The following is a 25,670-nucleotide window of genomic DNA, read 5'->3' on the forward strand; positions in this document are numbered from 1 at the left end:
TGCGAATTTCTCTCTGTCTACTCTCATTGCGGCCCGCAATAGGGTTATTGCGGCCCGCAATAAAGGTACTGTTTTTCATTCCTTTGCCCATTGTCGTGAAATTTCACCCCGTTTTCGAACCCGATCGAATCCCCGTAGAATTAAACAATTATTCCCCATCCACTAGAAACTTTAATGACATTTAAACATGCAATTTCAACATTTAAGTCATAACAACAATTTAAAACATACCGTTAGGGTTTTATAACGTAATACGGTTCGATAATAACCTATACATCAAAATAACCGACTACGGGTTCAACTACACATTCAAAATGGGTATAAAAGGGTTTGGCATAACCTATTAGCCCGGCCTATACTCACGTGTCGAGCCCGAGTCCCACTTCACTCGCGTTTACCTGCACATATCAATTCAAAGGGAAAAATTCCCCGAGGGGAGGGGGTGAGAAAAACCTGTTGTAGGTGGCAGAAAGTTCGCACGGGCGTCAGGTTTGGCTAACGGTGCGGGGTTTGACATGTGGGTGTGAGTGGTAATGCTCCCGGCTGGTTTCAGTGCTCTGCTGCTTCGAATGTGAGCAGGTCACTGAACTCAGGGGAAGACATTCACTCGGGATTTGCTTCCTGCGTTCCTCCTGGTTCACCCCTTGTGACAACCTACGTTCATGATCAGTTGTCGGAGGTTTTATTATTTTCGATTGTGAGGACGTTTTACTCCCGACAGGTGCAAGCACCCGCCGTTAATTACATCAGAAAGACCTTTTGGGTCAGACTGAATACCTCATGCATTCCGGGATGTATGCCTATTTGGATTGAACTGAATAATGAGGCTAAAAGAGGCTCATGTATGGCTTGTTTTGGTCATGTGTTTGGTTCTCATTTGATTTATGGACATGTTTTGGTCAATTGTCATGATGTATGCATGAAGACATGGATTTTATATGTTTCAGGTGTGAGAACATTCGTGAGAAATATCACTTGCGTGTTCTTAACTTGAAAGGAGTATTTGGATGTCATTTTTATACTTTTATTTATGAAACATGTCAAGAGAGGGGCATTTTGGTCATTTCAGATTATGGCTGAGACTTGAATGTGTTCAAATATTATCTAAAATTGAAGAGGATTGAATTTGGGTTCATTTGGGACTGATTTGAGTCGATTTGGACTTAGTATGAGAAAGTTATGGCCAAAAAGGACTTGAAAGGACCTATTTGTGAACTTTTTATGTTTCAGGGACTTGTTTGTAAATTTCCAGGGACCTGAGGCTGTGATTTGGGCTTTGACAGGGTCTGGAATGCAATTTGGGCCTTTAAGGGCTTGTTTGAGAAGGTTTTATGCTGGCAGGGGCTTTTGTATAAATTTACAGGGACTTCTCTGTGTATTTTTAATAAACAGAGGGTTTTATGTGTAAAAGGGAATTGTCTGGTCACATGTGGACTTTAAGATTGGTGTTGAGCGCCAAGATTTGGGTTTCTGGTGCTCTGAGACGTGTGCAAGCCATTGGATCAAGATCATTGGACTTTGAGATGTGTGCAGAGGAGATTTAATCGAATGGGCTTTGAGATTTGGGCTTTTGGGCCTTAATGAGGGCACTGGATTATCAAAGAATGTGCAAGATACAGATATCAAGTATTTAAGCTTTGAGATTCGCACTGATCTTTCAATTAAATCAGCCGACTGACAAGTGGGGTCTACATGTAAGAGCCCGTTGGATTTGATTTGAATATGGATCATTGGATCAAACGGGTGCATCAATAATCGTGCAACCCGATAAGGGTTAGGGTTCATGTCTGACAAGGTTGATTCTGACCGACTCCGGTCACGGCCACGCCGGCCAAGGGTATGGCTGTGATCGTCTTGATGTCAGGAGGCTATTAATGGTACTGTCGGTCGCCGGCGGTCATCAGAGGTGGCGGTAACGACATGAACAGTGCCTTTCGGTACCGTTTGAGCATTGCATCGATTTTGATTGATTCAATCAGGGTTTCCTTTGAGAGTTTAGTTCTCCAAGCTCACCTAGAGTCATGAAAAGACATTAGAAACATTGATTTGAGGTTTAGATGAAATTTCATCATGATTTGAAGCATTGAGGCACGACTGGTGCATCGGTTTGGTACCGATGGTCGGTACAGTAGCATAGAGGCTGGTTCAATCATTAGAAGACATTGCTACAATCATTTTAGAGACATTCAAGCATGATGAAGGGTTCAATTTGAGTTGAATTGGGATTTGAATCACATGGAGGCATGGTAGCCCATATTTCAGATTTCTTAGACTCATTTCCTTGTGAATTTTGTATACAAGCTGTAATTTTTGTTTTACAGAGTCATAGAGGGATGCTCAAGGAACATTTGTACCAATTTTCACCGTTTTAGGCAATTTATTTACATTTATAAACATTTAATCATTGTCAGGGGTATTGTTGTCCATGGTATGCATAATTCTTTGTATTTAATTTTGATTTAACTTTGAATTTCAATTCAGAGATGAATATGAGCCCAAATGGTGCAAATTTGGTGTCTATCCTGACTGGCTTGAAGTCTAGTTTCTGAATATATAATTTATTTGACATTTAGACCCTTTTAGGGGTCTCAAATTGACAGTGCAACTGTTAGAGGTCATTTTTCTGACAGCAGCCCTTTTCTGAGTAGCTGAGCTTGGGAGATCAATTCCCGTCAATTGGCTACACCAAATTTCATGTTCTTTACATGGAAATCTTCCTTGAGTCATGACCTGCATGCATGTAAAACAGTTTAATCAAACTCAATTCAGAGCTATATGAAACATGTGTTTTTGTGCAGAAGAGCTTTGCTGGTAAACAGCTGCTGTCACCATGCTGGTAGCTAACTTCAGAATTTAATTCCAAGAGTTCTGCTGATCCAAATTTTATGTTCTTTATATGAAAATTCTCAGGAAAGAGTCCTCTATATTCTGGTAAAATTTCATGAACTTTGGAGCTACCTAGCTCCATCAAACAGGGGTTTGAACATAGGGACAGATTTAAGAACTGTGCTGGATTTTACTGGTATTTACTGGTTTTTGGCATTTCAAAGGCTGAACTTCGGAAATTCATAATAAATTGAATAAAAATCCAAATAATATGAAATTGATGTCCATCTTGATTGGTTTGGGATTAGCTATCCATCTGTACAATTTATTTTATATTTTGGTCCTTTTAAGGGTTCCAAATGGGGAATGCGACCAGAACAGGTCATATGCATATCTTCGGGCTTTTTGATCTGATTTATCATGAATTTAGTACACGAGAGGTGATTTTTATTTCACATATTCAAAGATATATGTACAAGGGACTTATGTGTCAAATTTCAGAATTTCCTGAGCATTATTTCTCAGTTTAAAGGCTTGTATAGCATGAGGGGCATAGCTGGTAAATCTGACAGAAATTCAGCATTTTATATTTTTAAGAGATGAACTTTAGAGATCCGTATCTTTCTGTAGGAAAGTCCAAATGACATGAACTTTATATCAATTTTATGTGTTTTTAAATTCTCTATCCAATGGTGAGGTCCATTTTGCATTTTTCTCCATACACTGGTCTGTACTGGTCAGTTTACCAGAACAGTGCAATTAGGGTATTTTGGTGTATTTCATTGCCTTGATAGCTATCATAGCATGCATGGCTGCTGAGTTTAGGTCATGTATTGTGTGATTAACAACCCTAAAGTGTTTTAAGGGGCTGGTTAGGGTTCATGGCTGTTTTAATGAATTTAAGCCATCATTTTGACATGAATAAACATAGAGACAAGATCAAATCTCCAAGAAACCATATGCATCAAAGTTTAAACATCTCAAATCATCAACATAAATCAAATATTACAAGGAGGTCCCTGGTTTTATCAAAATCATGTTTTTGAGCCTTCTCACTTGATTGAAAGGGCAAAATCATCAAGACTTCATGAATCAAAAGATGTAAATAGGATCTAGCAATATTAGCTACTATCCTTTTACACTTTAGACCTTAGTCTTTCACTAATTACAAATAAATCCTCAAGAATAACAAGGATTAGCATTTTGGTAGCATAACCCCTTATATTCTTGATTCTTTCCTTTGTAATTAGGCCCCTCAAGTGGTCATTAGGTTGAGAATTGCAAAGGATGCCTGTGACTCACTTTAAACAACCCTTGTGCGTTTATATTTTGTTTTAAGTCACTTTATTCCCTTATTTTGCTTATTTTTATAAAAGAATCAAAGGGTTAGATGAGCAAGGATGCCTGTGGCTCACTACACTCATCTTTACCTTCAATTAATTTATAAAAAATAAACAAGGGAGGCAAAAAAAGAAAAAGAAAGAAGATTGGAGGAAAAAAGATTTTTTATGTATTTTCACATGAAATCAAAATAAGTAAAGAGGATTAATCAAGGGATCTAAACTATGCTAAGATAACATTTTTATATAGTTTTATTGCTGTTTAAAACTGAAAATACAAGAAAAATGAATTTTTGATCATCAAGCTTTCATGTTCTTTAATTTGTCATGAGACAAATCTAGAAATCATGCAAGCTCTCTCATTTTATGGTTTAAAAGGCATCAAAACAGAAAACAACATGAGATAATCAAAGAAAGAAGAAGAGGTAGAGGCAAGATACACAAAAATCACCAAATAAGAAACTTTTATTCATAAAAAACGTATGTACAAGTTTTGGCCATAAGAGGCCTACATCTCTTTAAACCTCAAACCGCCTATTCTATGACTTGCTAGACTGATCTAAGGAGGAAGGAGAGCTCAGGTGTGTCTGGTTTGTGTGTTGTGTGTGTAGGCGTAGTGTTGCCGTGTGTATTAGCCGCACGTGTGTGTGTTGGGCTTGTAGACTTGATTGTCTCTGTGTGTATTGTGTTGCTCTTCCTCCTCCCTGCTTGATGTGTTTATGCCTGTATTTATAGCCTGTGGGCTCTAGGGTTTCGGTTTTAGCATCTTCATCTTGACCATTCATTTCATCGAACGGCTGGTGTGCAATAAGGATATGGACAGCTAGCATCTTCTAGAGGGTTCCAAAGCATATTCTTATCATCTCATATGATCCAATTGGTGCTTGGCACGTGGAATCTGAGGTTTGGAGCCTTGAAATGGCATCTCTAGGTTGGTGCCGACCATCTGCGTTTCTCTCTGTTTTGTTTGTTGGAGAAGAAGAGATGCTTCCTGTTGCATGAACATAGAGCACCATGGACCATAAGGCTGCTCAAGGAACGGTCCTTCATGAACCGTGCGCACAGCTGGGAGCAACGTGAGGCGCGTGAGGGCTCTGTTTCATTCAAATCTATTTGCTCAATTCCGATTGGTTGAAAAGGAGTCGTCCCTACTTGTCAGTTCAAATAAAGGGAGCTGCGCCGAAACTTTGATTTATTTCATTTCCATTCGGCCCAACTAAGCCCAATTCAATTTCAATTTGAATTGATTTAAAGCCGTGAGCTCCATATGCCATAAATGGATGTATGTCCTCCATTTCAAGAATAATGGATATGTCCATTTCTTCTATTTGATTTTCAAAAATTCACAACTCCTTAACCATTTGGAGTTAGAATTTGAATCTTATACCAAAATTCATGGTTTTAAATGTAGAATATTACCATGAATTTTAATACATCATTTCCCTTTTTCTCGGGAAGGTTTTAAATCATTTGGCGTCTTTCCAAGTGTTTTAAATTATTACCAATATCTAATTGGTAATATTTTAGGGTACAACACCTGTCATCCATTTTCTCAGTGCGGAATTTAAAAGGGCTACTGGATTTGTGAGAAATCCATCACCAGAACTAAATACACTAGCAATAGGGCATCTATTTATTTATTCACCAATAATAATAAATGCACATGTACTGGGAATAGATTCAAACTGATTTCAATTCACATCTCATCAACATCAATCAACGAATTTCCAGAAAGATTTGGTTTCACAGATATAATATATACAAGTCTGGTTATGAGGTACAGATATCAACTATCGATCACCTCCGGCTTAACAGTTCTATTTTTCTGGTTTCAAGTCATACAATCTCATCAATTCATCACTTAAAATATACACGGGCATATTCCGCGAATATGCAACAGAATATTACTTTTCTCAAAAAGAAATCACTGACACTTTCACTGAATCACTGAACCACAGTTCTACCTAAAATTACACTGCACTTCCCTTACCCAACCGGTACTGGGTTCACTAGGGCCATTCTCCAGATGCGCATAAGGGTCCTGGATGAAAGTCTAGTATCTAGCTAGACTTTCCACTATGATACACTTTTCACTTCACACAATCAATCCAAGTCATACTGTGGTTCCACTCACTTATTCAAAACGACAGATCAACAATCGATAAACCGTACCAACATGAGAATCATAACAGTTATACAATTCAATTATACTAATATCACAATTAATGCAATGCAGCGACAAATGCTTTCAATCAGAGATTCAACATGCTATGCACAGTTTATTTAAACCAAGCAGACAACATAAATATAATAATATGCACCGTTATTTAGTTCTACGAATAAACCCCAAAACAGATCCCGTGAACCCCCGCACCTGGTTACGTAGGGCACGTAGAGGGTCCGCGATCTCGCGACTCGGTAAGCTCGTCAATCTCGCGACTCGGTAAGCTCGTCAATCTCGCTAGCCGTGCTCGTTAGGATCTATACATAGGTCAATTTATTAAAGTCCGGCACTTTTACAATTTAAACCCTAAGCAATTTTTGGGAAAATCCGTAAATTGGAAATTTGGTTGCACTTTGGAACACAGAATCAATCAATTTACACTATAGAAACAACAAAGGCACGGAATAATCAGTTTGGTACGATTCTACGGATTTTCACCGAAACCCTAAAAACACGGAATCAAGAAATGAGAGAGAAATAGAAAGGGGAATTACCAATGGAACGGATGGATGTGCGAGATTTGAGCTCCTCTTCCTAAATCTCCGTTTTCGGGCAATACGGTCACCGGGGGAGGGTTTATGGTTGTCTCTCTCTCACTCTCTCGTTGTCTTTCTCTCTTGGCGGAAACAAAGGAAAAAGAAAGAGAAGGGGTGGGGATGCAGGAAAGGAAAGGAAGGAGGGAAAGAGGAAAGAATGACAAGGGCCCCCACTTGTAAGTGGTCTTTTTGCAAAATAAACCCTCCACTTGTTCGATGTTGATTAAATGATTTATATAACACCTATTGCTCCTCTTTCTTAACACAATTAATCGTATAATTATTGTTCACCATCCACGTCACTAATTTTGTATATACGTATATATATATTATTCGATTTAACCACTTATTATTTTAATTAAATCTGAATTTTAAAAGTTCACAGTGTTACAGCCACGTATATTTATTAAAACATATACGTAAGGCAGTGGATCTTTTATATGCATTACCAATAACACCATTACATATTAACCACACTCCAAAATCTTTTAGAAAATTTATCTGACAGAATACAGAAAACTATATTTTAGAAATATCTCCCACATCCTGTCAGTTTCAACATCCCAAATCCCCAATTTCATGTGGTTATGCTGTCAGATGCAATCCAGAACCGTCTCTCTGTATCCATATAATAAACCTTAAAATAACCCAAAAGGTGGGGGTGAGAAATAATATAAATATTATCTCCTAGTGCGAATTTGCCACAATCAGGCCACTAGACTTGTAATCAATCTATATCCAGAATTAAATCCTCACAACTTGACATTATCAATTCAGTTTATATATATAACTGAATGCATATGCTCAATCACAATATTCAATCGAATACCAACTTGTCACACAGGTGGCCACGCTAAACCCACACCTGCCGGTACTTAGTACCCTCCACTGACCCTCATCTGATGTGCTTTGGCTTATACAGTTAATTAAAGTCTGGTTCATAGTCAGATAATATTTCGTATGCAATAGACTCATAATCGGTAATTCTCAACACATTAAGCAAACCTGTCATTCCGGTCCCAGACTGGATATGACATCAATCAGACGTCTCTTTATAGTCACCCATAATCACCGTCAGAATCAGATTCCCCCTCCCAACCAGTACTGGGATTAGCGAGGGCCGTTCACCATATGCGCATAAGGATTCCGCAAAGTCTAGTCTATAGCTCCTAGACTTTGCAGAGCTCAACAGATTTCCATATATATAAACATGTGGTGACTCAACCATAATTCAGAATAGGAGATTTATACAAACGGTAAACCATACAAAATGATAGGTCAACAGTATCACACAAAATTCGGTTATAATTTGATTGGGCTATGCACATGATTCACACATCTCAAATAATGCAGCAAACAATCATTCAACATGACAAAGGAATAACAATTTAATTCTTGAAAATGTAATATCAAACAAGTCCAGTAACCCCGCACCTAATAATGTAGGGCACAATATGACTCAAAATCAAGTTCATCATTCTGCAAGCACATCCTATAGGTTACTCAATTCAGTTCCGCTATGTTTCACGTCCACGTCTAAAAATAATTGCGAGTCGAAGTTAATAATTTCAAATTGCAGGTTTCCACACGAGAGAGCAAAAAAAACTGTATATACTAACCGGTACTCATTTTAAGAAAAGCTTAAAGGAAAATAGAATGAAGCTAAGGATATGCATATGGTTCATAACATGTATATGGTACATATCCATACTAGTATTGAGAAGGGAATAAATAAGCTCAAGATCATACAAAGAAGAAAATATATATTATTCAAATTCTTTTATGAACTCTCAGATTTTTACATATTAGTTTCAAATAAGCTTTATAATTTCAATTTATAACAATTAATTTACAACATAAACCATTTCATAAAGTGTGAGGGTTTCGATATAAACCCAGCAATCCAAACCAATTAACATAACCACCCTTAATCCCATCTTTAAAGTCATTATTCATTATTAAAGGTTGTCAAAAATGTATATATACAGTTTACTTCTATTTCATATAGGGCATAAAAGTTTAATCAAATATATACTATTGAAATATAGAAATAAGTAAAACATAATGACTTATTCTATATAAATAGATTAGTACAAAGTAATATGAAACTATAGATAAATGATATTTCAATACAACTGGCTTACATGTAATGTACAAGGAATAAAGGTTTATAAGAGATATAATTTATATGATACTCAACATCATCCTTAAAAATTAATATGTATCTTGTTAAACAGATATGCAAATATTTAGTTAAATATGGTTATAAGATAAGACTAGTGTCAGTAACTTTCTCCTTTCAAAGAAACAGGAATGAGAAAATATAAAGATATTCTACATACCCATAAGAGAACAATTTTGTTATCATGTTAATCTATTAGTAATTTAGTTTTACTATTTCATTCAATTATTATCTTCATTTTCAAAATCTCCATCCTTGTTTAAAATGTTTATAGTTATCCAAATTAACCCCTCTGACAAGAGAAGATTACCCATGGATGGGAATTTAATAAGTTACCCCTTCCTTTTCTTTGTTCATTCAAATCAGTCCTTATAACTTGGTTGTGCAACACAATAGGTAATACGATCAATAAAGTACAGGTTCAGTTTCGTTTGAGGTCAGTACTAAATATAATTGCTATGGATTGAGATTTTAAATCAAAAACTGAAAATACAACATACCAAATAACTTATTATATATATATGTACATATTCAAAATCACAACCTATATAGCAATAGTTAGCAGCACATAGAGAAGGAAAGATAGTCATTAACTCTAATTGAGAGGAGAAGGGGGTTACCATGAATTCCTCAAGTTTCCACTGGAATCATGCTCCATAATTTGAGAGTAAATTAAACTCTTTTTACGTGCGCATATAAGCAACGTAACAGAGAGATGGAAAAAGCCTAACTCAAGTTCAAATAAACATAAAAGCAAAGTGGAAAGGAAGTCAAGGGTTGAAAAGAGGTCAAACCGTGCATAATAGAGAAAAGAAAAATGAGTTAGGCTGGGGTGCTATGGATAGCATAGAGGCCTCTATGCTACGGCTCAATATTCGAGTTTTCAAAATCCAAACGGTCGATCCGAACCATTCATCTTATTCTCCATATTAATATCTGCTTGGAGACCAAATTTTATAATTTTCTGAATTTTTTTACTATTTATTCAGCCACTTTGAAAATTGCTAATCCAACGGTTTTACTGTTTTGTGCAGCCACCGTTGGATCAACAATTTTGTAAAATACTTAATAAATAGTAAAAAAATTCAGAAAAATGTAAAATTTGGTCTCCAAGCAGATATTAATATGGAGAATAAGATGAACGGTTCGGATCGACCGTTTGGATTTTGAAAACTCGAATATTGAGCCGTAGCATAGAGGCCTCTATGCTATCCATAGCACCCAGCCTAACTCAAGAAAAATATATAATTAAGGAAATTAAAAATGAGAAACAGGCTGGCCTTCATGCATGATGCCGCGTGTTAGCTTTTTTATTTTTATATGGTTAACCTTTAAGCTTTTAGATTTTGTAAATCAATCCTAAAACAAATAATTAAAAGAGACTTATAAACATTATCGGTTTCTAATTTTAATATTTTCATATCATATAAATTGTTAATTTCACAATTGCTAAATTCTTGTACTTGTATGCATTGTTACACTAAAAAAAATATTCGACATAATTTGCAACCATGAAATTGACATTATATATTTATTTTAGCCGAATAAATTTCAATGATACATTGTACTATAAATAAATTAAGGATATATAGTTTAATTACCATACTGATTTAGAAATTATTTATTCTTAGAGAATTTAGTGTTTTAAATTTTAAATGAGAAATTGTCACGTCTGCATTTTATGGAATGTAACATAACTGACTTGTAGATTTACCAGAACTTGAACTGGCAGGGGACCTATAAGTAATTTAATTAAGGCTTGGGGTTGATTGTCTTGAGTGGTTTTGATCGACTGATTAAATTTTAATTTTTTTTTTTAGAAAAATGCAAACACAAAATTTAAGTGACCATTTATTATTCTTTGGCAAACGGTTATAAGAGTATCCTTGAAACCCCAACATGTGTATGAGGGATTCATGTGAATTTTAATTTTGCCCAGCAGCTTTTCTTCATGTATTGGTTTTTTTTATAATTTATTATGCTTTTCTTCCATCCTCTTTCAGATGATTTTATTCGTAGAAGAGTCTAAACTAACAGTAATCATTGAGTAAAGAATTTTTCTGGAGTTATCATTTATATTGAACTTTTGAGAAATGGACACCCATGTGCGACAATTGAAATGCCGTTCCAGTTCCGCACTGTGGTTAGAAAAATGAATGGTTAGAAATGGACATTCATGTGCGACAATCGATATAAGTTTTTGTTGAATGAAAATGCTGGATTTTGTTCACAATTAAAAACAATTGTGGCAGGTTGCTCTTGGTATAACGATTACAAGCAAGGTAAATGATTGCTAATAGCAATGAATAATTGAAGTATTTCATCACTTCTTGATCGAGAAAGGAAAAATAATAAAATCTAAACAAAGGATTCAATTTGGACAGTTGACTTCCTAACAACTAGTTGGTTTCGGATTTAGCAATTTTCTTGTAAATCACATCACAAACATTGATAAAAGATACTCACAACAATGATAAAATAAATCATTCATCACGTTACATAAATAAATAAATAACATCAACCCATGCAAAATAAAAAGTACAATTAAAATTAAATAAAAATGAAAAGTACGGACTATAGAAAATGGGGAGGGATCAAGTTACAATAAGTTACAACAATTATTTTCTACATTTTCAAAGTCAAAATCGTTGATCCAAACCATTAAATGCGATATCTATAATAAAATGTGCTTGGAGACCAAATTTTACATTACTTGTAATTTTTTTACTATTTATTAAGATGAGTACAAAATTCAATAGCCTGAATTTGACTAATTTTTGTATTCATCTTAATAAATAGTAAAAAAAAATTCAAAAAATGTAAAATTTGATCTCCAAGCACATTTTATTGTAGAGATCACATCTAACGGTTTGGATTAATGATTTGGAGTTTGAAAATGTAAAAAATAGTTGTTGTAACTTATTGTAACTCAAAAATTATTGTAACTTGATCCCTCTTCGTAGAAAATTAAACATAACTAACAAGAAAGTAGGAAAATTTGAACCACCTCGGAACTACAAACTGAAAAGGGGAACTTACAATCATTGAGACTCAAAATATAACCGTTAATTCGTCTTTACTTGCATTCTTTAATTTGTGTTGTCTCCTTTTATTGTTTTGCGTACCATGCAATAATTAAGAGTAGAACAATTAATTACAATGAAAATAATAGCAAGGTATATATGAGCAGGAATCAAGTAAAAAAATGTTACTTACAACCAAAGAAGAGCATGAGGTTTCACGGCCGTATATGCACAAATGGGATATGCTTAATTTTGTGGAGATCGTTATCTCCTCGCATAGATTCGCGTAGCTCGCCTGAGGGGAAATTTACTACTAACTCTTGAAGAGTCGGCACCTTTTGTAGTTCGGGAAGTGCGTTCAGCGTCAGACATGCATCAATTATGAGGTGACGAAGGACGGGCATAGCTCCCTCTTCTATGTCCCAATGACATAGACTTGGCAGCCACTGAAGCCTCAGTATTTCGAGGTTAGGAAACCCTCCGGTTGAACAAATCAGCTTAGTTCCCACATATGAGTAAGTGCCTAAATGAAGTATCCTGAGGCTCAGCAGCTTCTCCAATATGGGCATTGGATCTTCCTCAAGTTTAGACGATGTGAGCTTCAATTTGATTAGGTTTGGTGGGAACATCTCAACACTTGGAACACATATATCTCTTATCCACTTTCCTTTGAGATATAGATTTTGTATCTTCCCATGACAAGGTAAGTCTGTTGTACCACCAAATGGTAGCAACCTCCTTCTCATTATATTACCGAACTGTTCAATACCGAAGTAGACCAACTGTTCTGTCCTTCTCAGCACAACCTTGAGGTTTTGCCACATTTGTAGAGCCCTTTCATTATCTTTTATCCCTCGAAAGTTAATCACTAACGTACGCAAGTTGATACAACAGGCTAATTCCACTATTTCTGTCTCTATATGCACATAATTAAGTGTTTGTAGATTTGTATGATGATCCCATTGTAAACGCAAATAGAAATTCCAGAAACCATATACATGTTTTAGAGTTGGAATTAGGACATCCAAAACAATAATGCCTTCCTCAGAAACAGACCCCTTTAAATCAATGGTTTCTAGATTATAAAAGGAAAACTTCTTAAGTAAATCCTTTGGAATCCGACAGTCTCTTAAACCCAAATACCTCAAATGTACCAAGCCCTTCGGCCATCTCTGGGTGAATTTGGTCATGTCAACACTCTGCAAGGTTAACACTCTAAGTAGACTAAAGCCACTATAATTTAATTTGCTAAAGCCACAATCATTTGATGAAGATCGGCCAAAACCAAAACAGAGTAAAGAACGAGTGTTTTCTGAATAAACACCATCCTGTGTGAGAGTGGAAAATTGCAGTGCCGCACGGCGTGGTTTTATAGCAGGTAGTTGGTTAACATCTTCGCCTTCTTTTGAGAATACGGTGAAGAAGTTCTCCTCTTTGGCTTTGGTGATAGCCAAAACCCGTAGAAGATCGTGCATATTGCAGTATTCACAGTAGCCGTTCCATGATTTTCCGGTAACTTGAATCAAGCACCTACAACAATATTTTTCATACAAATTGACATTAAAGAAGTAGGGAAATATTAGTTTATGAATAAGCTGGTATTTCGTTTAAGTCAAATTAAAATAAAAAATGATAAACGCTTCGCTATCTTTGGTCCAAAGAAAGTTTTTATAAATGATGAATGCTCAGATATATATAAGTAGGTATTTCTTACGGAGGTCCCACTAGCATTTCCGATATGCAGTGATAGAAATATAAAATATATTTAGGCAACTGCAAATGCTGAAGTTATTATTATAAAAATTCTTACTCAGCTAATATATAAGTTGAATAAAAATTCTTACTCAGCTAATATATTATATATGTTACATTATATATTTTTTTATATGGATAAAATTAAAAATGCTGTTTATATATGGCTGTCCTCTTTTATTTAGGTCTAAAAACCATGGTTCTGAAACTCGGAATCGGAATCAGATTCTTGATCATGGAATTGGAATTGGATGAATCAGCCAGAATAGGAAGAATCATATCAGAAGGTCAGATTTTTTTTGACAGAAGCTTGATTTGTAGTCAAAATATAAGAAAAAATTGATAAAAAAATAATTTGTAAGAAAACTATGTCAAAACAAAAGATTATACTAAAATAATCCACTAATTATATAATATAAGCATTATAGAACACACTTTTTATGCAAGCTAGTTATAATTTATGCATAGAAAAAGATAATTATATTGGCAGCATAAATTTAGTACTGGATTATCTTGACAAGTTATGTGTTAAGTTTTTTTTCTAGTTTAAATTTTGTTTGCATAATTTGATTATTTTTTTTTGTGATTTGAAATCGTAGACCAACAATTGCCAGAAAAAAAAGTAAAATAATCAAAGAACTCGCCCTGACTCGGGCTTGACTCGACCTGAAAATCGGATAACTCAGCCAAATCAAACACCATTTAACTAAATTTTGATGAAAAAATATCATAGGCGCGAGACTTGGCTGAAACTCGGATTGGACCTAACATATACCAAGTTGACTCGGCCGAATCAACTCAGAATCGGCCGAATTTCCAAACCATGCTAAAAACTACATCTAATACTCATGGTATTAATTTGTTATTTAGATAGTAGTACGAAAATTTTGTTTCCCAACTAGATAAAGTTCTTGCATTATTAGTTTGTTAAAACATTTCATTTTTTAGCAAAATAGTGAAAGCATAACAGTTTTGGATTCAAGTTAGCAGGAGGACAAACTCCTGTACATGTGCAAATTATCATGTGGTTATTTATTTATTTAATTTTTTTAAAAGCAACTTGCAATGTATTTGAACGAGTCAATTTTTTTTTCTTACCATCTTTCAAATAAAAGAAAAAGAAAATTAAATAACCAGCGTTTTGAGAAAAAAAAAATCCCAAACTACGAACGTTGTCTATGGAACTAGTAGTTTTGGATTTTTTTTTTTTCTAAAATGCTGGTTATTTTCTGTTAAAGATGGTAAGAAAAAAAATTCGGTTGAATGAGAACTTAACAATTGGCTCACTTGCAGAATTTTTTTAATTTTTTTTTTTCTGATTTGTTTATCAAATGTACAAGTATAATTTGTAATAATTTTAGTAAAGTTTGAGGCTTTTGTCAGATGTTAAGTAAAGCGTTGTTCAAAGCTTGGATTTGGCACTATTTCCACCCCTTTTGTCAGCAGCAAAATAGTAAAAAAACACATTAAAAAAAAATTAGTCATTACCAGTTACCAAGTAGACGCACTACAAGAAATGAAGCCTTTAGCGGCATTAAAAAAACGCCACTAAAAGCCTGAAAAAACGCCACTATTGACTTTTAGCGGCATTTACCCAAGTGCCGCCAATGCAGGTGTCGGGAAAGATATTTTCCGGCGTTTCTGTAGGTTTTCCCGGCGTTTACAAAGTGCCGCCCGAAGTTTTACATTTCCCGGCGTTTATAAAGTGCCGCCAAAGTTGTTTTGGTTTTCCCGGCGTTTATTGGGCCTTTCCCGGCGCTTATTGGGCCTTTCCCGGCGCTTAAAAAACGCCACCAAAGGCCCCTGTCGTAGAAAAAAAATTGACTTTTCCCGGCGCTTCAGAAACGCCACCAAAAGTCATGAAAATATTAAAAAAAAAAAATATGCTACTACAACATGGTCAATAAGCTGACAAACATAGCAAGGATTGTATACAACATTTTTTTTCTTTTAACAAAGCATCGATGCAAATTCCAAATGAATTATGAATCAAAATTAACATAGACATCTTCAAATCCAATCAAAATATGATTATACTGATATGAACAGTAGCAATATCCAAGTTAAAAAAAAATAAGTAAAACTGGGTCATACTCATTACAAATACAATTCAAGATCTGTCAGTTGCTTCAGCTGCTCCTCCCCGTCACCTCTTGTTTCACATTGGTCAGGACGACTGAAATAAAAGAATACAAGTCATTTATCAGGCACAATCTGTACCAGATAACTTTGACATGATAATTGTAACCCAACAAAAATCTTGTGACCCACCCTGTCATGATAATTAACCCACCCAACAAATCTGGTATCAAGGATACCAACAATATCACGACAAAAATAAAACTACAACTAGGTGAATATGATTTTTAATTACAAAAATAAAACTACAAGGATACCATCTACATAGAATTTTGCCGAAGATTAATTGCATTGATAATTCCATTCTTAAATTTATGCAACATGACTGCTACCGCTTGGTACCAGCATCCACTCGGGTATAAACCCGTTATAACAAATGAACATTAGCAATTTATTGCATGCACAGTTTTAGAGTTTCATCAAAACTTCAAACAAAAATACCAACCTAGAGATTTAAGCATGAATAGGTCAATTCCATGCAAACATGCAAAATTAAAAGTATCTATGCCTATATTATATAAGAAACCATTCACATTCGTCATGCATATGCAATTTCAAATTCACATTTGTGGTCAAGCAAACCCAGTAAGACTTCAATCGGAGTATTAGTAGCAACCAGATTTACGATCAAATGAATTAGCAAATTAAGACAGGAAAGATAAAGTACCTAAAATTGGAGGAAAGGAAGTGAGAGCCTTTTCTCTATCTCTCAGTTCTAAACAAGGACGAAGTGGAGACGAAGAGGAGAGACGTAATCCATATCACAAGGCATAGTTGCATTTTCTGATATCAGAATAGTAAACAAAAAAAAAAGATATAAAAGAAAAGAGAGAATATTTGAAATGCAAATGGCCATTGTAAGTTTCCCCATTCTTCAATTCAACCAACTAAAGTAAAAAATTAAACAGCAAAAGGGTTTAAGAATTTACCCTGCCAATAACATTTCGATGTGACAGGCACACAAGTATTTTCTCTTTTGTAATGATTCCTGTCGACCCTACCTTTAATATAAATTAACTATATTAGAATTTAATAATACCAGACAGGTGTGGCATTTCCAACCGAAATCTCCTAAAAACCGAGACCAAGAATTCCATTGAATTTTGCAACCAAGAATGTCACACTAGGTTCCTTACTAGCTTCAATGAAGGCCTGAAATTCATTATCAGTATTAAAGAGACTCAGAATAACAGTGAAAGGAAACAGGCAAAATTTAATTAAGAGGAAGAAGACAAAAAAACTGATCATTTACTGCAAGATCACCGATTGTAACTTGTTCTTCACTGAAGAAACCAGAAATAGACCCAGTTCCATAGCGAATGCTAACAGTTTAACCTAATAAGGTGATATATATAGAAAGAGAAGAAAGCAACATTCAGATATTTGAAGGAACAAATAGATAGGAAAAAATGTATGCATATGCAAGAATTAGACAAACAAAAAACTAATTCAAGTAGATAGAGACTCAAATCATATGAAATTAGGGAAATGATTTTTATAATGCAACCCATCTAAAATCAAAACACAGGTAATACTCTTATATCAACCTTATTACTGTCTACTAACAAGATCCCCAAGCAGCTCCTGCAAACGACTGAGAAAAGCTGAAAATGCAATAAAGATATAAGAAAACAAATAATAATTCTGACAATGTAGAGAAGTAATTGAATAATTAAACTATCATTATATACAACCATTTGAGAGCACTCTACAGGAAAAAAAATGTTTACCATATGTAACACATGGTAACAGGAAAGATACTTATCATATGTATATACTTGCATGAATATTTATTACTATCTAATTTAAAATTGACATAGCCTGCCCAAAATCATGCCTTAGAAGTATTAAAAAATGCACAAATAAATAAGATGTTAAAGGCTTATTTTTAATTTAAGAAATATATATGAAAAACAAGCCCAAAAGTGGACAACAAGAACTAGGCATAAAGAAACATAATCGTATTGCTAAATGTAAAAAATATCTAACAAAATAAAAGCCTGAAGATTTTTAAATATATGTGTAAAAGAAGAGATGTAAGAAATGAACCGTGGGGCAGATTTTCTCCGTGCCACCTAATCGAGGTGCAAGGCCAAAATCACATAGATGAAATTAACATAGAATTTGCAAACATTAAGATAACATGCCAATTGAAGAATGGAAAAGGCTTTAAGCATGACACTCATAAAATTACCTTCATATGCCCATCCATCAAAATGTTTGATCGATGGCCTGAGATCATAGCAGGCGACTCCTTTCAAATGCAAGTACCTGATAAAAACTTTGTTTTGATAAACCTAAAAAATGCCTGGAAGTAATAGGAACGGCAAAGAGTAATATGCACATACATAATTACATATTGTATGGACCATTAAACCCAACAAATTAAACAAAATTATTGTAGCTTATCTAATTACATTCAATGTACATTCAGGTTCAGATTGGATTTCAATTCACATCCTTCCTGAAATATGAACCTTGATAAGGACCCATTCAGGATTAACCTATGTAGGTAACTAGAGTTACACAACGGCATCTTTATTTGCTTTTTAGATCACATAATTAATCACTCCCAGCAGTCAATTGCTTGATTTTTCTTTAAAAATCTTATGAAAAAAAGGATCAGATGGCCCGAATCAAAATCCAAAACGACAAATCAATCCAAGCAGTTCAGATTGTACCATACTTTAAAGCCAAATTGTGATCCTACACATCCCCATAAAATAAAGTTTCAACAGTAAATGTATCCGGACAGATGTACTTACTAGAGATAAAGTGCGAGATCATGTATAGAGCTCTCAGGCATCTTCTCATCCTACAAGTATGCACCAGAGCCAAGCACCAAAGACTTCTTTTATGAGATAATGAAGATGCGAAAGAAAAGCTAAGGATTGACATTTTACTGTTTACTGACTTGTTACATGCTTCAATGATGGATTAAGGTAAGTTGAGGACAAATAATAAATGAGGCATTATTGCATAGCTAAGGTTTATCTATGCAAATTAGATCAAATTTCGCAAATTGCACAGATCACCCCTAATATTAGCTTAAACCTTTCTTTATCAGGCCACGGGCCATAATTGCCGATTTAGAAGCAACAATAAATGACTGTACCGAGTAAGCTGTTCAACCATTCATCCAATTAAATTGAAACATAAATCAAACATACTGAGTGTCACTCTTAATTTCATGGGATTCGCAGCACCACAAAAAATTCAACTTACATCAACTGATTCAAACAACAATTTTTTAGCAAGTAGAGAGCAAATATTTTACCTTGTCAAGCCAGTTTGAAGGTTCAAGAGACTGAGACCAAATGTGAATTAAGTCCAGAAATTTATCATAGTATTGTACAGCAGCTTAATCTAGACCCTTAATTCACAAAATTTCAAATTCAAATGCTCAATCCTAACTCTTAATTCACAAAAATATTTCACAAATTTCCCATGAGAAAAATCAAGTAACTATCTAAGCAAAATAACACACCTAGAGACAAAGTGCAGCGAACTGGTAGATGATCAGTCCTCAGAGAGAGAGACAGCGGGGATGATTTGTGCTTGGTGCTCCGGCTTAGAGAGAGAGACAGTGGGGGAGGGTTCGTGCTCGGTGCTTGGGCTTAGAGAGAGAGAGATAGCGGGGAAGGGTTTGTGCTCGGTAGAGAGAGAGAGGGCAAACGAAATGGCGGAGGGGGTGGGCACGAGTGAAGTGAGAAACCTAGGCAGAGAAAAATGGCGGAGATGAAGCGAAGAGGGAGAGACAGAGAGGAATGGTGGGTCTAGGGTTTGGGCTGGGAGACCGAACTTTTAGAACTCAACTTCTTTTCTTTCTTTTTTTGTTTGGCTGATACCCAACATTTGCGCAATTTCATTTTTTAACAAAAGCCGGCGTTTGCTTAGCGATTAAATCTCAACTACGCTATATGCTGGCGTTTTTGGTAACGCCGGCCGGTTTAACGCCGGTAATTATATGTTTTGTTGTAGTGACGGTCAAAATTAAGAACCTATGAGAAAACTCAATAATTACAACACCTAGATCGACAAGCAAAAAGACAATCCAACCCAACCCAACCCATTCGTTACAAAGGAATTTCTTTTTATTTATAGAAAATATTATAAAATAAGAGAGAAAGTTCAAGAGTTTCTCAACTTTTTGATGCATAAAAGGATGAAATTTTAGCTATCAAAATTTTAGATCGATAAAATTAAGTTTCACCGATCCAAACTTTTTCATTTTTAGATCATTGGTTGGAGTTATAAACGAGAAGAGAGAATAATTTTTTTTATTTTTAGAGATTATTATTAAACAATATAGAAAAATAGATGGAATATCTTAGAATTTGAATGTACTAGAAGAATCAGGATCAATGATCCAGATCCAAAGTTTGGACCAGGATTAATGGACCGGAATTTTAATCAGTTTTATTATCCAAACATGTTTCTCTTTGCTTCAAAATTTATCTATATTAGAATGTGCTTGGAGACCAAATTTTACATTTTTTTTGAAATTTTTTTACTATTTTTTTAAAATTGTACAAAACAGGGTTTTAACATGGTAATTAAAAAAGATCTAAAAAAATAATAAAAAGTTTTCAAAAACACTGTTTTGAAAAATTCTTAAAAAATAGTAAAAAAATTCCAAAAAATGTAAATCTTGGTCTCCTAGCATAATCTAATATGGAGAACATGTTGAACGCTTCGAATTGATAATTTGGACATTCAAAACGCAAAAATGACTTATAAGCATATTCCCTCATATGCTTATATAAGTAGAGTAGCCAACCTATGTATAGGCTATCTTAGTGCTTCACTCGTTTAAAATAAAATTTTGTCGGTTATGGATTTCTAGATCTACTATTATGTCTTGTTTAATTGGATGAAGGGCAGAGGAAAAGTGGCAAGTCAAGAGAGAAAATTTCATAAATAGTTTTTATTTGATTGAAAATTTAATAGACAAACGTTATTCTTTTGACTTACTGTAATCTTCTATAATTTTTATTTTTTACTCTTCAAATTATAGTGTAACGGAAGAGGACAAGATCAATCAAATATAAGAATAAAAAAAAAAATAGTAACTCACTGTTCTCTTTATTTCTATTTCCTCATATCCTTCACCTCCCTTTTTCGTCACCTCCTGTGAACTACATAGGTTATTAGTTGCACGGGTGGGTGTTGTCATTGTCAATTTAATTACTTAATTTTATCAGCCAATTAATTTATCTTAGTATATATGTATTCAGATCTCTTCCTCGTTATTCATTGAATTTTAATTTAATTGTAGTTTCCAACTAAATTATGAATATTATTGTAATTTTTCTAAAAAAGAATCCCATTAATTTTTTTTTTACAAAATATGTTGGTTTATAGGAATATTTTTTAATAAAATATTTTTCAAAAAAATCTCTAGAGAAAATTTTGCCTACCTATGAATAGTCTACAGTCTGAATTAATTTATTCATGGCAATCCACAACCCGCTAATCATACCAATAAAATCCAGGTATACGTCTCTGCTTAAGCTTATTGTTTTTAGCATTTGAATTCACTAGTTATTATCATTTGGTGTCATTCGGAAACTGCATTTGTATATTATATATACGTACTCTTGCTAAGGACCAATAAATGACATTTGTACTTGCAACATGCAAGAGAAAAAAAAAATGAAAATGGTTTAGTATCGAATTATTTTCCTGTTCAACACGGTCATCTATTCTGCACACTAATAATTGTATAATATCTAGCTAAATGTTAATAATATCTAACTATGTATTAAGAGATACCAACTAATTGCTTAGCACCAACATATATAACAGAAAGAAAATCTTACAAATTAAGTATTTCTGTGAGGTACAATCCTTGACCTTTATGCATTAAACGATACTAAATTTCATGCAAATATTCTTATATATATAAAATAAAATTTGTTTGGTATTATCCTTGACCATGTGTGTACGGGACACCAATTGAATTAAGCGGAGATCTACTGATAAGTAGCTTAAAAAATAGAACTGAAAAAGGATGTACCTTTGCACTAGCTCTTCAAGGCATTTCTCCGCTCGGTCCTCTATTGTTCTAGCACCATCTTTCGGTATGAATCCTTCAGCCATCCACATTCTCGTAACGTGCTCTCCCGAAATCTTATAATCTTCTGGGAAAGAAGCAAAATAAAGAAAACATGGTTTGAGTTGATAAGGCAAGTCTTCATAACTCATGGCTAGGACCTGCGAGCACTTCTTCCCAGCTTCATCGTGCCAATCCATGGTCTCCTCAGTTGTATTCCAGGCAGTGTAGTTGCACTCTTTCCTTGAGAGGATACCACCAAGCACAACTAATGCCAAAGGTAGTCCACCACATTTTTTTGTTAATTTTTCGGCAACTTTGAAGAGATCACCAGGGTAATTCTTAGGTTGTACATGTTGTTGGAAAGCCTTTCTGAAGAGGAGAGCTATACTCTCATCATCAGTTAGGTAACGGAGTTTATATGGTTGTGTATTGCGATCTGCCGCAAGAGCAACATCAACTGATCTGCTAGTAATTATCACGCGGCTGGCATTTTTTGGGTCGGGTAATCCTATTTTCAATTGCTCCCAATCACTATCCCTCCACACATCATCAAGGATAATTAGGTACCTCTTGGAGGTCAAGGATTTCTGAAGCTCGGCCTGTAAATTCTCATCAGTTACGGGTGGATTTTGTTTTTCCATTGTGGGTTCGATTGAGTAAAGAATTTTTCGGAAGATATCATTTATATTGAACTTTTGAGAAATGGACACCCATGTGCGACAATCGAAATGCCGTTCCAATTCCGCACTGCGATTAGAAAAATGAATGGTTAGATATAAGTTTTTCTTGAACGAAAATGCTGGATTTTGTTCACCATTAAAATAATACGTGGCAGGTTGTTCTTGGTATAACGATTATATGCAAGGTAAATGATTGCTATTAGGAATGAAGAATTGAAGTATTTCATCACTTCTTGAGAAAGGAAAAATAAAAACTAAACGAAGGAATAAATTTGGTTTCGGATTTAGCAATTTTCTTGTGTTAGATTCTTCCACACAAAAATTACGCTCTTTACACACTAAAATAAAACATGATTTTAGAAGAGAGAATGTGCACCTTTTGAACACTTTTTGGGCCAAGGTTGTCTTCCCGAGGCCGCCAGGACCCACAATTGAGAGCACCATCAGTCTTGAAATGTTTGTATCGAACAGCTGGTTGATAATGTTGCGCTTGTCATCCTCAAGGCCCACAACTTCTGAATCATCAACATCAGTAGGTTTTGTTGGCCTAAAAGGTACCGGACTAATTTGTTCATTATCAGCACCCCGAATTGTAATTTCCAAGTTGATTCGAAGCTGATAAATCTTTTTGAGAGCCTGTGTGATTTCTTCGAGGTCACCACTCAGCTTCAGCTTCAGCTTGTTAATTTTTAACCACATACAAATTTTACGGTACCAGGGCGAACTTTTTGGATGGTTTTCTTCAATCTCAACCAAGAAGGTGTCAATCACATCTTCTATTCTGTGGGCAATGTCTATGACTTGCTTAACCCACTCTTTTACCGATTCATTTTTGTGACTCTTTGAATCGGCATCTCTTAGATAAGCTTGGATCAAGCGAAGCTCCTGCTGCATCTGCTTGATCTGGCCACTCACAGCTTGCAGTTCCTGAGCTTTCTTCAGCAAGGCATCAGCAAGCTTTTGCAACACATAGCCCACAGCTGACTCTGCCATGTATTTCTGATTGTGGGGAGTGTCTTTCTCTGTTTTTTTTTTGGTTGCGTGTGTGTGTCTGTGTGTGTTGCTGGGGGGAGAGGGGTGCTTAAAAGTGAATTAGCTCTGTGCTTGCGGATGCTTGGTAGAGTTGCCTGAGATGGTTATATATAGAGAGCTTTGTTGAAGTTTAAATTAGACAAAAAGGAAAAGATAAAGAATAAGCTAGTGAACTGGCTCCGGGGCATTGTAGTTACTTGTATCTTTGAAAAAGGAACGCAAAGATAGGCATCATTCTTTGCTTGTTTTTTGTTCTTTGATTGATGAGTCGATACTGGGATGACAGATATTGGTATGTGATCGAAGAGCACAGGTTCTTTTCTTCCAAGCTCGGGACTTATATAAAAATAAAAAGATAAAGAATGAACTAGCGTATCTTTGAAAGAGGAATAAAGAGGTAAGCCTCTTTCTTTGCTTTTTTTTTCTTTTTCTTTTTCCTTTGAAGAGTACAGGTTCTTTTCTTCCAGGCTAGGCTCACGGTGTTTAAGCCAAGTTCAATATTAACCTCAGAATGGCTACCAAGATGAATGTTTGGCTTAGGTTGCAGATTTTCTCAGCAAAAAGTGTGATACTTAGCTTGAGAACAAACAAAGCAAACTTGTAGGGTAACCTAAGGATTTCTTTTAAAAAAAATTATATAAAAAAGGTACAGATTGAATAACACATGACCCAATGATAGCTTAACCAAACAGTAGAACAAGACTGGACCATTAGATCAGCGATTTTCAATTTATCTTAATAAATTGTAAAAAAAATCAATAAAATATATAATTTGGTCTCCAAGCACATTTTAATATAGAGATCACATCTAACGGTTTGGACCGACTTCTTGGAGTTAGAAAATAAAAAAATGACTTAATTGCACGAGACTTCAAAAACAATCGATTTGATATTAGCCACTTGATTTAAATTCAGATCTAGGGTTTCATTTGATTTTTTTTATTTTTATTTTTGAATTGTACACGGTTCACTTTAAAAACCGCATAGAATTAAGTTTTTATACATGGTTTTACTTTAAAAACCGTATATGATGTGTTTGGCGAAAAAAAAAAGTGAAATGTACTTGGCTTTTTATAAAAAATGTGATTTTTTATTTTGGTTGAAAACATAAAAACCCTAAGATTTTCTTGGTACTGAGCTCAAATTCTTGCTATACCGATGCATGGCTATTTGTTTTATTGTTAATTACCTTAATTTGTGTTATTATGTAAAATTAGTATTGAATTTCTGTAACCCTCACACATATTGGTTGTTCTAGGGACTTGCATCCAATAAAAAGGAATACAAAGGGTGAGAGATTGAGAGTTGCAAATTAATAAGTTCGTAATTAGATAATGTCAGAAAGACTAAATGGCATAATAGTAACATTTTATCAAACAATGAAATTTGACAACAATACTCACAGATTTATTCAAAGCCAATTTATTCCTTTAAAAAAAATAAAACAAAATGTCAGAATCCCGTTTTTGTATATTGAATTCTATCTTTGTGCCATTATTGTAACTGCAACACCATTTTATGTTAGTAATTAATTTTTTTATTATATATATATATATGAGGAGGGATCCACTTACATCTTTTTTTGGTGACACCGATCAAATTACACCATATATTTTCAAAGTCCAAACAGTCAATCCAAACCGTTCAACATAACGGGTATATTAAAATGGACTTGCATATCAAATTTTACATTTTTTTTTGAATTTTTTTATTATTTATTCACATGTGTACAAAAATTCAATGGTCTGAAAACAACGATTTTGTAAAATACTTAACAAATAGTAAACAAATTCGAAAAAAAATACAAAATTTGATCTACAAGTACATTTTAATATATCTATAATGTTGAACGATTTGGATTGACTGTTTGAACTTTGA

At 34.5% G+C, this 25,670-nt stretch overlaps 1 protein-coding gene and 1 long non-coding RNA gene across 5 annotated transcripts; both read right to left on the reverse strand.

The window, feature by feature from the left end:
* Nucleotides 1-15,837: 15,837 nt before the first annotated feature.
* LOC144554822 (uncharacterized) lies at nucleotides 15,838-20,026 on the reverse strand. Of its 4 annotated transcripts, XR_013511759.1 has the most exons (5): nucleotides 19,510-20,026; nucleotides 19,300-19,395; nucleotides 18,788-18,837; nucleotides 16,690-18,293; nucleotides 15,838-16,059 (listed from the first exon to the last, which is right to left on the reverse strand). It is a non-coding gene; the product is annotated as an uncharacterized LOC144554822 (long non-coding RNA). The 4 variants fall into 4 exon arrangements; XR_013511760.1 differs by lacking the exon at nucleotides 19,300-19,395; XR_013511761.1 differs by having other exon boundaries at nucleotides 16,690-17,357; nucleotides 17,570-18,293; nucleotides 18,788-20,026.
* Nucleotides 20,027-21,847: 1,821 nt separating this feature from the next.
* On the reverse strand, nucleotides 21,848-23,753 carry LOC144554403 (putative disease resistance RPP13-like protein 3). The gene is made up of 3 exons (XM_078302725.1): nucleotides 23,137-23,753; nucleotides 22,042-22,827; nucleotides 21,848-21,878 (listed from the first exon to the last, which is right to left on the reverse strand). The coding sequence occupies exons 1-3, from the start codon at nucleotides 23,751-23,753 to the stop codon at nucleotides 21,848-21,850; spliced, it is 1,434 nt and encodes a 477-aa protein (XP_078158851.1).
* Between the last annotated feature and the right edge of the window lie 1,917 nt (nucleotides 23,754-25,670).

Source organism: Carex rostrata, chromosome 5 (genome assembly GCF_964058835.1).
Source record: "Carex rostrata chromosome 5, lpCarRost1.2, whole genome shotgun sequence".
NCBI lineage: Eukaryota > Viridiplantae > Streptophyta > Magnoliopsida > Poales > Cyperaceae > Carex > Carex rostrata.